Source organism: Cyrtonyx montezumae, unplaced genomic scaffold, assembly GCF_038088225.1.
Source record: "Cyrtonyx montezumae isolate F1298 unplaced genomic scaffold, pur_monq_1.0 scaffold_31, whole genome shotgun sequence".
NCBI lineage: Eukaryota > Metazoa > Chordata > Aves > Galliformes > Odontophoridae > Cyrtonyx > Cyrtonyx montezumae.
In genome coordinates, this window is record NW_027072036.1 from 4,907,962 (window position 1) to 4,924,480 (window position 16,519).

At 46.7% G+C, this 16,519-nt stretch overlaps 1 protein-coding gene across 1 annotated transcript in view; it reads left to right on the forward strand.

Annotated features, from left to right (window-relative positions):
- Positions 1-16,519, forward strand: part of CSMD2 (CUB and Sushi multiple domains 2) — a 223,065-nt gene that overhangs the window by 48,452 nt on the left and 158,094 nt on the right. Inside the window, exons 4-5 of the mRNA XM_065744632.1 lie at positions 5,404-5,598; positions 11,482-11,689. Of these exons, the coding sequence (XP_065600704.1) occupies positions 5,404-5,598; positions 11,482-11,689 (403 nt within the window). The remainder of the gene's footprint in view (positions 1-5,403; positions 5,599-11,481; positions 11,690-16,519) is intronic.

The window sequence follows — 16,519 nt, forward strand, 5'->3', positions numbered from 1 at the left end:
ACAACTGCAGACTCGTAGTGCACCTCCAGTGCAGGAATGCAGAAGGCTTCGTGCAGCTCTGCTGAGGCACCATCCTCATGTTGTGGCTGCAGGTTATCAGTGTGCACGGAGCTCAGCAGTCCTGGCTGCTCTTACTATTGACTCTTCTGCTTAACAGTTTAATATTTCACCTTTCCAGCTTTCAAGGGCACTTCCCCATGAGCTGCAATTTCACCACTTTGGCCAGCTGATGTACTGCTGGGTGAGGTTTTTGTCCCAGTTCATCATGCCTGCAGTGTTGGCCATTGCACAGCACTGAGTGACCTTAAAGAAGTACAAAAACACAGGCTATAAAGGTAATAAATTAGAAAATAAACGACGGAGGTTGTTTAGGCATGGTTAAGTTGGTCTGCTTCTTGTGGTTATCTGTTGTAGGTGGAATGGAAGTGTGAGTTACGAGTGTTTCTGGCCCCACTCACCCTGCAGACATGCACTGCTTGTGGATAACACCAGCACAGCTGTGCATTCACCTTGTTTGCACCCTGCAGGAGTGTGGTGCCACCCTGGTTGGTCCTCAGAGGGCTTCAGAGAGCTGCTGATGTGGGATGGAGGGGTAGGAACTGCTGGGTAAAAAAAAGCACTGTCGGGCTCTGGGGTGATGTCTGGTGGTGGGCACCTCGCTGCCACTCTGAAATATTCATTGGAGCAGATGTAGTTGGATGCAATTCCTGTTTCTGGGTAGTCAGCCAATAGCTAGAGAAGATCAATATGCAGATAAACAATGTAGGCTCTAAAGTTGGAAGTGGCTTTTTTTAACGGAGCAGAGATTGTTCTCTGTCCAGGGACAGTCTCCAGCAACATGCAGAGCGGATCAACACTGGCACCCAGTGTTTGGATAGGAGTGGGCTGAGCCTCTCCCAGTCCTGAGTGCTGGGAGCACGGAGCTGCACGGGCTGCAGTTCTGCCCCTGCCCTGCTCTGCTACCTGCAGTTGTTCTCTGGTGCTGACAACTGCCGTCTCAGCCTGCCTTTCACTTCACAAAATGAGGTCCCCTTGTTTCCCTAGGAATGGTTAACCTTGGTTCAGGGAGGAAGAAAGGACAGAAATGCAAAGCCACCCTCCTGCTCCCAGGAGAAGCTTTTCAGGTTGCTCTGCAGCTGCTAAATGCCAGTTCAAGGAAGCCTTTAAAACATGCACTTAAATCCATTCCTGCTAAGCAAAACACTTAACCACATACTTTAAATTAAGCTTGCGTTCAAGTGTTGCTGCATGGAGGAGCAGCAGGGCTGGAGCATGCTCACAAAAATAAGCACGTCCTCGAGTGGTTGCTGATGAGGCTGCTGATGCAGGAGAGCATCCCGGGCTGGGGTGGGGGTAGAGGACCTGGGCACGTGTTAGTCCTGAGGGTCATGTCCTTTGTGAACTTTGTGATTTGGTGGTGCAGAGAACTGAGGTGAAGATAACAGCTTTCCTCTGCCCAACTGCTTTTACACAACTGAGCACGTTGAGCAGCTCTGCAGTTGGGCTGGCCTGGTCAGTGGGCATTAGAAGGGCAGAAGTACAATGTACATTCCTGGTCCCAATCCCAAGCTCTGTTCCTGAGTTTTCTGTGCCAGTGAGTTCGTTCCCAGCTTCATTCTCATTCCCCTTAAGAGGGAGAGTAGATATGTGCTGCCCCGACAGGTTAAGATAAAAGCAGAAATGCTAGGTTCTGTGTGTTAATCTGGCTTTATTGATGTGCTGGGAGCCCCCAGGGTGGGGCAAGGCAGGGAGGAGGGCTGCTGCCAGTGGAGGCTGCCAGGCACTGTGAGTATGGGCAGAGGCTTCATTGCCACGTCCCCCATGATCTCATTGCTTTCATGTTTTGAATCTTGTGCCATTTCTGCAGTGGGGTGATTAATCAGATCTGAAGCACTCTCAGCTCTCACGATGCTCCGGGAAGTTGTGCTGGGGTTGCTCTAGTGCATTGCAGGAAGGGAAATTGAAAACTGGAAATGAATTTCCAAAAAAGCCCTAGAACTACTACTGCAAAGAAGATGGATGATGAATCATTCTGGTCTGTTATTATCCAGAAGTAACTATCTAGCTGTTTTTTAGTGAACAAAGAAATATTAGAGGGGAAAAAATAGTTTCCATTTAGCTTTATCTCTGTTGGCAGTACTGGAAATGAATCATGACATAAAAAAGGATAAAATGAAATGAAGAAGATACCATTTATTTCCTTTTCTGTAACACACACTGGACACGTATTCTGAAGGTTACAACTCTTCAGAACTAAAACAGATTGCACTGAAACAGTGGTGGGAGATACTGGAGGTTTGTGGAAGATCCTTGTGGTGCTTAGCCCTGTAGTGATGGGCAGAAGAGGAGAGGAAGGTGCTCCTCGTGGACCCCCACTTCCCGTTGAGTTCACCCCTGTTGGCCGCAGGTGCTGTGCCAATGTGACATGGGGGCTCCAGTTGGTTTTCTGGGACGTGATGGAAATCTGGGATCCGTTCTGCTTAAAGAGCCCTTTGCTCTCCTTGGGTTTCAGGGAAGGTGCCCAACACAACAGCTGGGAACACTGCTCTGCCCAGCACAGACTCTCCTTTCTGGGTGTGGGTGCCGTGGCTTCCACCCACCCTTTGAGTTTGGGAAGTGCAAACAAGTAGAGACCTTGCAAAAGCATATCAGAGATGAACTTTGGGATTAATGTTGGCTGAGCCAACTGGTTTAGGTCAATGGTTTTGTTGTTTTGCTTTATCTATGCAGCATCCTTTCATGGGGATTTATAAATTATTCCTGCTGTAGTAGCTGCACTCAGGAGCTGTAAGTGCCTGCTCTGGCATGGCTTGCTTTGCTTTTTTTTCTATTTTTTTTTAAGCTCAGGAATGAAAATTGGTTTTGAGTGAGGAGATGATGTATGATCTCATATCGTAAAAGTTGGGCTCCTTGATAAGATTTCAAGGTTACAACAATGATAGCGTTGAAATATCTGTCATAAACTACCGTAGATGAGTCAAGCAATAAAAATGTTTCTCTTAGCTATGTAAATAGAGTAATAGACTGGAATGCAGTAGCTAGATGTGTTAAATGTTGGGGTTATTTTATATTCAGACAATAGAGAGATAGAAAATAGAGCTAAAGATTAATTTGAAAGGAAGCAGGGAGGATTCCTCTTCTGAATGGTGAGCAAGGTGTAGGGATGGCTTTGAGTTTTTGTTTGAAAGCACCTGAACTGGGAAGGTAGCTCAAACGTATCAGTGTGACGAGCAGGACAAGAAGCATCTCTGGGTCTTCTGCCTGTTTTTCCTGACAAAAAAAGCCTGTTGGGTTTTAGGAAAGGCTGATGTAATTAGCCTGAATTTATCCTGATGGTGGGATGCTGTCCAAGGATGCGTTGAGTCACATCTAATGACTTAAAAACTACTAATTAATTTCGAATGAACTGGAAGGAGGAGATGTGGTTTGACAAGTGCTAGGCTTTGAAAGCTTCTGATGTGGGGACTTTCCAACACAGTGATCCTGGGTGAAGGGCTGAGAGGTGCTGGGTGGGTGAGCCTCTAGGAAAGGGCAAAGCCATATGGGGTTCACAGTGGAAGTTGGGGGACAGTGTGAAGCTTCTGACGGTTGTCAGCTCTGACTGCTCTTCAACAGCTTGTAGAATTGTGTGGTGGACATTTATCAACTGCGCTGTTTCCATTTCCAGTTTGTTTAGCAGTTTTCAGGCTCTTGGGACAACTGTAGCCATGGCTCTCCCCTCCCATCGTGAGCTCAGGGACGGTTCAGTCTGTGCTGCCATTACCCCATGGCCTGGGTTCCCCTGTGGTGTCACCTTAGGGATACTCAGGACACTGATGTTTATGGTTTGATGAGGTGCAACTGCAATAGAATAACCCTGTTTCCTTTCCTCTGACATAAAATAAGGTAAGAGTTTGGCAGCCTTTCAGATCAAGACAAATAAAATAAACTGTTCTATATTCATCATGGAAAGCAACAGACTCTGCTACAAAATGACTAACAGGACATTCTATTCATCTGCACCAATCTGGTCTGTGGCTGCATTCATTTCCATACAATCACTGGAAAATATTATGTTGATTGCCAGGAACAAAGCTTTTATGGGGATGAAAAAAACTGTGCTACTAATCTACAGTGGAATTGGTAAATGGGTAAGACAAAGCTTTAATAATATTATTCTGTGCGACATCTGATGTAAATAATACAGTTCTATTAATCTCTCAAGCAATCAGAGTCTGGCTGTTAGAGGCAGCCAAGGATGAGCAATAATATTATCTCTTCTAAGGAATGTTGGAGTAGAATTGCAAATCCCTTGCTGCGAACGCACTTGCTGCCCTGGCTCTGTGGGTTGGGGTTGGCCCTAAATCCAAGGCACCTGCATCCCATGCTGCCCTCCTAGGGGCACCCCAGGAGCTCGGGCTCCCACCTTGCTGCCTGCTGTGGCTCATCACCAGCTCACGTTCTGGGGTGACCGGATTGGTCTCCTGCATGCCGACCTCAGGGATGTGACTGAGCATCCTCAGGTGGGTGGCTGGCTCTGATGCTGATGTTAACCTGGAAACAGCACCGTTCTCTGTTGGTTGTTGGTTCAGGACACCGAAGTGTTTGCCTTCTGCAGATGCGCACCAGTGTTTTTTTAAGAAACAAAAATCAACTCATTCAGCAGCCCCAATGGGTCCAAAGCAATCAAGGAATTAATGTTGCTTCCCCCAGAAGCACGTGTGTGCTGTCTGTCCTGCAGCACAGTATTAGTTAAGGCAGCCAAACGAAGCAGAATTTTTAAACGAGATCTGTTTTGCAAGTATGATTTTTAAGCTGTGGTACAGGTTGGGGTTGTCTGATTCTTCACGGTTCATTAACTGGGAGCAGCTAGTGTTAGAGTGACTTTTAAAAATGATAGATTTTTATTTATAGCGAAGTTCTAGTCATTAATTTTGAAGGAACGAAGCATAAAACCGAGAGTTGGGTTCATTTTATTTTATTTTTAAGTGACATTGGTAATTTAATTAAATTGGGGCTTTGAGTATCATTACAGAAAATGAAACATTAGTTCTGCACCGCATTCCAACCCATCTGACGCGTCCCATAGCATCGCCCAATTGCAAAATCTGTGTGGTCATCCCTGTTTGGATGTGGAGTTATTGCCCAGGGTGTGGAGTGACTGAAGTGGGAAGCAGAGTGCTGGGGCAGAAGGGCTGACCCCACATCCCCTAGAGATGCACCCTTCCTTTCCCTCACCCCACACAGCTGGTGACACCCCACACATCACTTGCAGAACGAATAAAGTTAGGTTGTGTGGTTAATTGCTTTTACGTTTTAAGTGATAAATTCACTTAGAGACCAGCTATTGTTCTGGGATTGCCCACCTGACAGTGCCTCTCTCACCACGCCGTGTCCCTAACCAGAAGCACCTTCCTTTGGCAGTTCTCCCGAGTCACACGTGTGGAAACCCAGGCCGGCTGCAGAACGGTGTTCAGCAGGGGACGACGTTCAGCATCGGGGACAAAGTGAGGTACAGCTGCAACCCCGGCTTCTTCCTGGAGGGCCACGCGCTGCTCACGTGCCACGCCAGCGTGGAGAACGGGGCATCCTGGGATTTTCCTCTCCCCTTCTGCAGAGGTAAAGTGCCCTTCTTCTGGAACAAGGCACAACGAAGAGGGATTTAACGAGCTATGTGGGGTTGGGAAAAACTTCATGGACCGTAAGCTTGATTTAAAAGAGTTGAAGGCTAAACATGATGTAGTTAATATTGAGGTTCCTTTTTTATTGGATTCCCTAAAGCTGCCAGGATTTGGGTGACTAATGGGAAGGTTATGAAGTGCTCAAAGTATTCAAAATGCTGCGCCGCTGCTTTAACTCCAATTTCTTTGTTTAAATAGCGGCAAATAAATAAATAAAGTAAAAAAGCAGCCACGTTATCCATCGCAATAAGGTGCCTTCCTAAGACCACGCGTTTTTCTACATCAAATATTGGAAAATTTAGACTGGATTTTCTGCTCTTCCCCCGTGTCAAGCTCAGTTCCCCTTTGGCAGGCTTTTTGCCAGGAGGGAGAAGGGAGTCTGTGCAGATGTGCTGTGGGCTGCAGCCTCCGAGTGGGGAGGTGAGTGGGGGGTGACCCCTGGGAAGGGGAGCCCACGTTTCCTGCATGCCCTTCAGGGCAGGGCAGCTTTGATTCCATTATCATCACAGAGAGCATCCTGCTAATCCTCTGGAGCCACGAGGGACTGGAGAGTCTGTAAATACACAAGTGTCTGTGTTGTTTTACCAAAACAGTTGGTGCTGCTTTCAAGTCTTTTCCCCTCAATTCCTTGTGTACTTCAGCAGAGCATCTTCTATTGATTCTTTTTATTGACTCTGCTTGTGCAATCAATTAGCAGTTCTAAGCTGTAGCATAAATCTTGAATTTAAAATGAACAAATATTGTTTGCTTGGCATGTTTTTAATGCTTTCTTGACCGAGTTACACAGCGGGAACGTGTGCTGTGTGGTGTATTTCTTGTGTGCTTACCTGCTCCTTCAGAGCCAAGGGTGTCAGAGTGCTGAAGGTTCACCCAGCCAAGCTGTGCCACAGAGGGCCAGCTGCCATTGCCACCTTAGTGTCATTGCTGATGAGTCTTTGCAATTCCTTTGAATCACAACTCAGTGTAATCTTAAAAACAAACAAACCAATGAAGTTAGAAACGAACGCAAAAACAACTGTGAAGTGTGTGTACATGTACCTGCATTCAGCTTTGAGAGCACACAAGGCAATGGCCTTTCTAGGAGAGAACAGACTGTGCTCGAATGGATCTGTGTCTCCTTCGCCTCTCTCCAAAGGAAGCATGCCATCTTCCCGTGGCCCAACTATTATTCAGGTATTTGTGTGGCAGTCTGCAATAAGGGAAGGATTAACTTCTGACCCCAGCAGGTGTTGAAGTACTGAAACGTGAAGGTTGGCATGATTATAATTTTGATGTGATCCCCGCTGCAGATGGAGTAAGGACCATCTTTACGTTTTTGGTCTCGCACTGCCAAGCTCAATTTTAATTTTAACACCACTGTTTCAATCTTGAATCCAGCAATGATGATGGAGGCATCTGATGTACTTCAGAATGAAGGAATATTAAATTCTATGGTGCTTGAAACGGTGCAGTGTGAATTGCTGTGATCTCAGAGAAGTGTTGGCTTGTTGAGGTGTGCTCGTGGAGCAGTGTGCCTGCCGGCTCCCGGAGCTGCAGCCTCTCCTTCCTCAAGGATGTGGTCCTGCTGCTTCAAAGCTGGCACTGAAACTTTCACAGCATTTTTTTTTCTTTAGGAGGCAGGAGCTAGAAAATCTTCTCATGTAACATTTATATCTTGTTTCGGGAAGGCAGAAATTAGCAAAGGCAATCTTGACTGGCTGAATTTGCAAACCAGCTGCACTCCTTCTACCAGAAGTGGGATTTCAGCACTCAGGCATCGGCTGATAACAGGTGGTAAATAATTCTGTTGTTGCAAGGGGTGAAGAGGCTTGCAGGCCGACAGACAGATTTACTGCCTTCTTCTGCAGGGATAATCGTGTTTTTAAAAACTTCTGCCTGAAGAGGAATATGTTTTTCCCTGAGAGATGGAAGATCTTGATGGCTTACATAGCTTGTAATTAATTCTGTCAATATTGCCTTAGTGGTGATCTTTGTCTGAAAGTTTGTAGGATGCATGTGTGTTTTCTTTTCTAATGCAAGCTGAAGATGGGTCATGCTGCTGGGTCACGTTCAGACAAATGAAGATGAAAGATGCCCTCTAGCTGAGCAGGTGTTACAGTCTGGGGAGCAGCTGTCTTGGGAATAGACTTGTCTGATGTCACTGCATTCAGTGTGGGGACTGCCCTTTGCTTCTTCCTCTCCCACTGTTAGGGCAGAGGTGGGAGACAAGTGCAGAGATCAGCAGGAGAGTTCCTGCCACGCTGATCAATACCTTCTTTCTGGTTCCTTTATGCTCTTATCTTTGCACCTGCTTGCCTCTCTGTAACATCCATTTCTATATTTTAGTAGCCTTGTCTCCATTCCAGTCCTCGTGCATTGAAATAATCAAAGATGCAAAGAAATGCATGTTAGAAAAGAAGTGAATGTATTTGAGAAGCTGGAACCTGGCAGTGCCAGGGCAGCAGTGCTTGGAGAGGAGTGCTGTGGCTCAGCTCTGTCTTCGTGAGCTGTCTGCATCCCTTCACCTATCTCTCAGTTTAGGAGTAGTGTTTTTATAAGGGATAAGTGTGTTCTTAATGAGAAAGGAAAGCAGGAAGGAATCCCAGATGCAGAAGGAGTGGAGTGGTGAAGCACTGCTGTGCAGAGAGCAATGGGAGTAGTAGTGCTGTGGTTCCCTGGTGGCTTAGAAAGCTCAGTTATATCAGAATTGATTCTTGGACTCTGAGCTGGAAATCGCTCAGCACATGCTCTGCTCTGGTGAATTATGTTTCTTGCTTATGTGGCAGGAAGGACTAAAACTGTGGTGATCTCATTCTGGGAGCACTGAAGCAGCAGTGGGTGGCATCTCTGTGCTGACATGCACACAGCAGGGCCAGGGGGAGAGGTTTGGCTGTGCCTGGGACCCCGTGGGCAGCGTGCAGACACACCTCAAGTACTGGACATCCTCAGTCAGCCCAGTGCTGTCTCTAGGCTCTGGACTGAGCTGGCGTTTATCCCATCTATAAGGTGTCAGGGTATTGTAGGGCTTCCTCCTTGCATTTTGTATGTCACATGTTGTGCAGTTATGTATGGACAGAACCATCTGAACTGGAAGGGATCTTTAAAGATCTAGTCCCACTCCCATGCAGTGAACACATGCAGCTCCATCAGGTTCTCAGAGCTCTATCCTGCCTGACTTCAAATGTCTCCAGGGCATTTAGAGAGGAAACCACCACCTAAGATCCCCTCCCTCACCCTGCTGCCCACATTGCTTTTGATGCAGCCCAGGACATGTCTGTGATACCTACCAGTACCCCCAGTTCTGTTTCAGCAGGGCTATAGAAGAGAACAGGGCTCAGTACTTGGCCTAAGTGGAGTCTTAAACTGAATCTTCAAGGCACTGCTGCATTTTTATCTTGACAGTTGGTGTGCTGGAAGCACAACCCCCAGCAGACCTGGAAGGAGCAGCCTTCACCTGGATCGGTTGATTCCAAATGAGGCAGGATGCTACTTCTGAAGCTCTGAAAGAACGCTCTGAACTGTTGTTTCATAAAGCACTTCCAGGCATGTGGAGAGAAGTCTTGCCCAGATTGTTTGCTGAATTTAAGTAGAACTGATAGGTTTATGATTCTGGTAGGCGTCTGAGTAAAAATTCAGTAAGCCAGCTGAGAAGTTGAGAACATTTGCAAAGCTACATTTTAAGAGTATCAAATATGCATAATCTCATTAAAAGTGGTCTGTCTTCTTATAACTCCAGCAGCTGCTTAGATTGTACTGCGCCCAGAATAATTGAATGGCTGTTCAAGAAGATTTTTAGAACATCGTAGAACATATTTTATCAGTAGCAAGCCCTGAAAACCTCTAATACAGCATCAAGGCAAAAGTCTTTAGCATAGTCCCCATTGTTCCTTCTACGCAGGAGCAGATACTGCCTCAGAATTCCAAGTCCCCAGCAGAAAATGTGGCTGAAAACTTGCCTGTAGGAAAAGGTTCTCGCAAAAGCAGCGAGGGTTTGTGCTCGGGTGTGTGTCTGTGTAGACCTGGGCGGTAGGGCTGCGTGACCAAAGAGGAACAAGTTCATTTGGCCAATGCAGCTGTGCCCTGGAGGCCGTGGGGCTCAGGTCCAGAGGCTGAGCTGCTTGTGGGTGCCTTGTGGTGGTGCAAATATTCCCTCCTGTGTTAAATTTTGGCTTTGAAGGTTTTTTTTTTGTTGTTGTTGTTGGTAATAAAAGGAAGTGTTTATGCTATAAAGCCCCGAGCTCCTTGACTAAAGCATCACAAATGCTGCTCTGTAACACATGTAAGGTTAATAGGCTTTTCTGAGCGATGTGCCAAACGAAGTCCAGGCTGATGCTGTAGGTGTGGGAGCCACGAGCTGCCCTGATGCAAGTCAAAGCAGTGCTTAGCTTCCTGTGTCTTCATGCCCACGTTTCCTTTAGATCCTCCTCCTTTAATTGCTCCAATAGCTCCTGCTGATGGAGTTCAGGTTGCAAAAATGAAAGAACCTGCGGCAGAGAGGAGAATGAGCATGCAGCCAGGAGATGTCACGGCTTGATTTCTGAATAAACCATTCTGTTTTAGCACTGGTTTTGCTAACTACCCATTACCTTTAGAAAACAGAAACCAAGGCATGTAAGGCAGGGCTGTGTGATTCTCCACTTCTTCCTGTTAAATTCCTACTAAATGCAGTGCTTTTACTCTTGGATGCTGGTGATGCAGTCCTTAGGGATGCTCCTCTTCCTGATGGAGGTGCTGACATCTATGTGAGTTGGGTTGGAAGCTCTTTGAAGCCACCAACCTGCTGCTCCCAGCCTTTGAATTCCTAGTGGCTCTCCTCTGCTTTGCTAGCTCCTTGGATGGGCAGAAAGCTGCAGAAAACGCCTCATAGGAGCCCAATTAGAAATAAGAGATGGAACAAAAAGTCAGGCAGTAACATGGGACACAGCATCCTGCCAGCCAGACACATCAGGCTGCAGCCCCCTCCCTGGGGAGCAGCAGCAGCTCTGTCATTGGGGTGGTTAAAATTAGACCAAACAAATCATGGTAAGTGTGCAGTGAGGAATCAGCTGGCGCTCGCAGGGAGGCAGACTGACTGCCCTAACAGGATTTTGCATCCCTCAACATCTTTCTCCTAATACCGTGTAGTAAAAAACCCGTGCTTCTCCCAAAAGCCACTCCAACAAAGACGTGTCTGAACTTCCAATGGAAAGATTTTCTTATCAATCTGTGAGGTATTTGATGACATGGGTAAGGGCCAGAATTTTATCAGTCGAATGGAAACCACTTTGCTTTTCAAGGCGGCTTTTGATCAATTGAGATAGCTGTCCTGCAGCAAGCTTGGATGCTGCCCTTGCCCTTGAAAAATGCTGTGCACAGGTGCTGCTTGGAGCAACACAGCTCCGAGTGATGCTGTCGCTCCCCCATCAGTGCTGGTGTGTAAATCAGGCAGTGTGAGGTTCCTTCTGCTCCTCCAGGGCACAGGGAGCACTGCTCAGGAAAGCTCAAGGGTTTCAAGAGTAGGGTCAGGTGCTTCTGGTCCACTCTGGTTTCTGCAGATCGATGCTAGGCTTTGTATGCTGCTTGTTTGATTTTTGCCATCAAATTTAACCACTGATTCCTACCAATCAGCATTGCTTCTTGAAATGCCAAACCACCCCAAAAATAACAAAGAAAAGAAACACTAGGAAGGGGAGAGGATATTAGCAGGAAATTCTCTCTTATCCTGGACGTGGCATACAAATAACATTCAAACCAGCCAACCAAAGGTCTTCCTCTATGACAGAAGATTTCAAAAGCTTGCTTTGTCTGACTCAGTACTTGTGCATTTCAGCTAAACATCATGACTTGCCTTCTCTGTTCACAGCTGATGATGCTTGTGGAGGGACGCTAAGGGGGCAGAGCGGAATTATCTCGAGCCCACACTTTCCTTTGGAGTATGGCAATAATGCAGACTGCACATGGACTATTCTTGCCGAACCCGGGGACACAATTGCTCTGGTTTTCATGGATTTTCAGCTGGAAGATGGATATGATGTTTTAGAAGTTGCTGGAACAGAGGGATCTTCGCTCTGGTAGGTTTCTGGTTGTGTTTAATTATCGTCCTTATTAGAGAAGCAGCTAAGTTCTTATAGGATGTTCAGAGTTTGTGCTGGGATGGGGTAGTTCCCAGTGGTCCCGAGATTTAGTTGCTGCCTTCTAATGGGATTCTTTCAGCTGCCTTTATTTGCTCAGTGAACCATGTGGTGACTGTTGTCTGCTTTAAACCTCTGCAGTAGGATGTCACGGTGTAGCTGGTTAGGTGGAGTAAGGGGTATTAAAAAGTGATGAGAGAAAGCAAAAAAAAACCCACCCCAAAACCACCGTAAAAATCAAACCCAAGAAACCCCACTCAAACACTGCCATGCTCAGAACATTTTTACTTGATTGTTTTCTGATTATTGCTAAATATGCTGCTGACAAGTTGACTTCACTGCTAATGAACCTTTGGCAAATGTTTCTGCGGATCAGTTTGTTCTTCAGCCACGCGGCTGTGTGTGGAATTTCAATACCTCTTGTATCCCATTAAGTTTGCTCGAGCACTGCTTTCAGAAACACCACTTTTATGTATAATAAATGCCACGCTGATTCTTTTTCTCCCACATGCAAGAGCTGCCCAAACGAAGTTGAGGGCTCACAAAGGGGATTTTGGTGTTTTGCTTCTGGGATGCATCACCATGGATGGCTCTGCCTGAGCTCGGCCCAACACTTTGAGGCTGAGTGAGTCCCAAACCATGAGAAAAGGAGAGGGAGTCAGCTTAGATCCAGCATCCTCAGGTGGGAGGAACAAAGTGCTTTAGATGTTGTCTGGGGTTATCTACAGGAAGTTAAATTACAATCATTCGTGAGGATTCTCTCGCTGCCACAAATAATGTTAGTTTAAATAATTTATACTTGTCTGGCAGTATGGATGTGAGTGTTCCGGATGTATTAATGTGAGGGAACCATTTGCCATCTACCAATTGTTTACTCTTCCTGAGATCCCGTTGAAAATCAGATGTTGGTTTTATCATGGGGAGAAAGTGGAACTGTTTTTATTAGCATGCATTAATATTTCAGGGCCCCGTTACATTTTAGCCATTATGTACTGCGGGGAGGATCAGTCATCTGTGCTATGTGGTAAAGATGAACGTAACTAGTTAAGAAACATTATTCAGCCTGGAGGTGTTGCCAGTGCAGCCTCCTGTCTTGTCATATCAGCAGTGAAACAATGCCTGTCAGAGGGAACCTGCTGGAAATAATTAATAAACTACCCCTAAATACTCCACAGTGGAAATTCGGAAATGGCAAATGAGTCTGTGGAAATGAAACCCTTTTACTTTCGGTCGTAGACATAGAGGGGGGGGGGGGGGGAGGGCAATCAGGACAAACAAAATGCAACACCACCTCTATTAAAAATGAGGGAGAAGGGATGTGTGCCTTTCCCCCCCACCCCGAGCACCGCACGCTGTGTCCCAGGGACTCCCATCCTCCAGGAGCGTTTCCCCAGGTCCGGCTGAGCTGCAGCTCCTGCATGGGACACTGCTTTGGGGCAGGGCTGGGGCTGTTGGAGGCTCCTCCTGCATTTCTGCAGCGCCGAGCAGTGGAATCAAAGAATCATTAAAGCTCCAACGACCTCTGGGATCATTAGTCCAGCTGTCAGCCCGACCAGCAGATAAACACACCGAGCAATTCAAACGGACCTCATTTGCTATTCTCGAAGTCAACTTTTCGGTCCCAGAAGCAGAATTACAGCATGTCTTATTTTAAATTTCATTTTTTCAAAGCTGGCCTTCGCAACTCAGAGCCTGATAATTAAATTCAGATGACTCATTTTTCCCTGTGTTTTTTTAATAATTTTTGCCCATAGGAGGAATAAATAGAGCTCATATCTCCTCTTTAAACATGTTGATACGATTCAGCTTGAAAATAGAGCTAAAACCCCTTTTTCCCCCCTCTGTGAAGACCTAGTTTTAATTATTGGTAATACAGCAGATAGACTTGCAGCCAGATAACCATTCTATTGAAAAACCTCGCAGCTAAATATTTCATTTCTTCAGCATTATAAATAGTGTTAATCCGGTCCTGAGATGTACACAAACAAACAAAACTGAATTTCATCTCGTGTATAATTCACATCCATTTTTGAGCTCTGGAGCAGTACGTAATGATGGCATTTCCAAGGGGGCTCACTCAGCACGTGGAGCTGGCTTTGGCTCCTGCTCTCAGCTCCTGTGCTGCTGTGGGGTGCAGTGACTGCTGCAGAGCACTGCTGACCTCACAGCTGCCCCCTCCTTGTTGGTTTTCCCCAAGTGTATTTGCTTTGATTTGAAAGTTGCAATGCATTGTCCTGCCCTGGTGCATGCATGAGGACGAAGGCAAGGTAGTTAAAGTTCTGGCAATGCAAGTCTGAGAGTTTTCTTTTCCTGTGCAATGTATTGCAACTGGGCTGGCAGTTGGTGTGCAGGTCACTGGTTGGCTTTGCTCAGAGGTGCACCAGCTCCTGCCTCTGCACTACACGTTGTTGGGAGCACATGGGGGGGGGTCTTGTGTGTGTGGCACCTTGGCTCACCCCTTTCTTGCTCAGAAGCCAGCACGTGTCACATCCTGCACAAGGTTCCCTGCTGCTGGTTAAGCTGGCTGAAGATGTGCATATGCAGAGGGTCTCCCTTTGCGGAGCAGTTCACCACGTTGAGGGAATTGGATTTGAATGTCAAAATCCACCTGCCGGAGCTGATAAGTCATGTTTTCCACTGCCTGCCCTTATCTGCAGCTTCAAAGTGAAGGAGCAGAGGCATCTCTGCAGTTGCCCTGCTGCTTCCAAAGATCTTTGTTCCGGGGTTTCTTCGTGGTCCTCTTTGTGGCTGCTTTCATGTGTTTCCAGGTTGTGATAAAGAATGTACGCGCTTTGTTTTCAGATGTCATCTGCTGCACAAAATACATTTTAAATGATCTTTGCCTTCTGGGTTTTCCTCCCTCAGTTCTCTGCAGCTGTGCTCCTCTTATGAGAGCACAAACTGATCCACGTGTTCCCTGTCTGCAGTTTGTGTCCTGTGCTTCCAGGGGAAGTCATAACTGATACGGGTTCTGTTTGGTGCCGAATTCAGGCTGCTCTTGTTTGAACTGATTTTGGCTGTCTGACGGCAATGTGTGTCACATACTGTGATTAAACTACAGCTCTGTTTAATGCGTGTTGTACATTAATTCATTGAAGTTGGGGGAGAGTCGTGTTCTCCATGGTTTCCATCAGCTCAGGCTGTGGAGAAGTCATTGTTTTCCCATTGATAGTTCTCAGCTCATACACATCTGCCCAACCTGATCTTTTCACTCATCTCTAGGAACATTTCTACGTGCACAAATTCTTGAGAGTTGTCTTCAGAATAGGTTGGTTTGGGGGAGGGTAATGGTGAAGTGCTTGTGTCCCTTAGAAGATGCAGGTCACCAAGAGCCATGAAACACTGCAGTTGTGCAAGAAGTGCTGTGTTCGTAGAGCTGCGGCCGTGCAGATGGAAGAACTATTTGAGTTAAGTATTATGAAGTGTGTTTCCAGAGCTACTCCATTGAATTTGTCAAGTTCTATATATTTATATCTTGACATATCTATAATATATGTCTTGACAAATTCAATGGAGTACGGAAATATATACAAGTATGGTTTTTTGCTGTAGCCACACAGCTGTAATGTGATAGCTGCAGCAGAGCCCCAGAGGCCTTTGGCCGTTGAATAACAACCTTTCACCTGAAACAGAGAAAATTGACTTCTGTTCCCGTTGGTTGCTTACTGCAGACCCGAGCTGCCTTAAAAAATAGATAAGGATACCACAGCAGGGATCGATAGTGGACGGGAGAAGCAGGGAGCAGCAGGCTTTTCCATCCCAGCGTGGGATGCAGCATCCAGAACTGGGGCTGAGCGGGCGGGTGGAGACGTGAACGCTTTCTGCTGTGGGCCGTAGGAGCAACGTGGGAGCTGTGTGGGTTTTCTTCCACCTTGGCATCTGTTTGTGCTCCACATCCAGTGTTTCCCTCTGGGAGAGAGTGCTGCTGACAGATCTTGGCACCGCCACATCTCCCGTCTTGCGCTGCTCGCTGTAAGCCTAGTAATATTAGTTATTAAAAGCAGACACTTTATAGAAATATCTTGCCTCTTAATGGCTCTGATACTTCATATGCTGAGACCTAATCCATCTTTGAGAGCCCGGATGGAAATAATGTGTTTGGGGTTCATGTGGCAACTGTGTTTTGCTTCATCCCTTCGGTGACATTTTGTTTTGTCATGGCAGGTCACGATCTCTTTAGCTCACACCGAGTTTGTTTTTGACAGACTTGGCTGTTGTACAACATGGGTGTTTGGATTCTTCCTCCCAGGGACCTCTTTGTAGCTGGATTTATGGCAGAGAGCAGGAAGATGCCAGGACATCAGTAAATATCGGAGCGTTAGTAATAGGCAAAACCCTGTCAGCAGCAAATATGGGATGGCCACAGCACGCTGGAATTTTCCAGGTTTCTGGAAAACTGGAGCCATCGTGGTTCTCCACCGATGTATTGTTCTTATTAAAAAGGCAATTGCTGCATGCACAAATTGGAGAAGGCAAATCGCGATGAGCTGCTTCCCTGCCGCTGCCTCTGGTGTAATCAATGCAAACAAGCTCTCTTCCACTTAGAGCAGTTGAAGCTCCGTTTGTTAGGCAGTATTTTTCAATCAGTGCTGAGCTCGGTGCTGAGGGGGAGCCCATAGCACCCGGGTGTGGGCACCGAGCAGCAGCTGCTGAGTGCAGACACAGCTGTGCTGGGACCCCGGTGCTCTGTCCCTTCACTGAGCCTTGAGATGAGGAGTGGGGTGGGGTGTGATGCCCCTGGCTGTGGCGTGGGAGGTTGCCCTCTCCCCA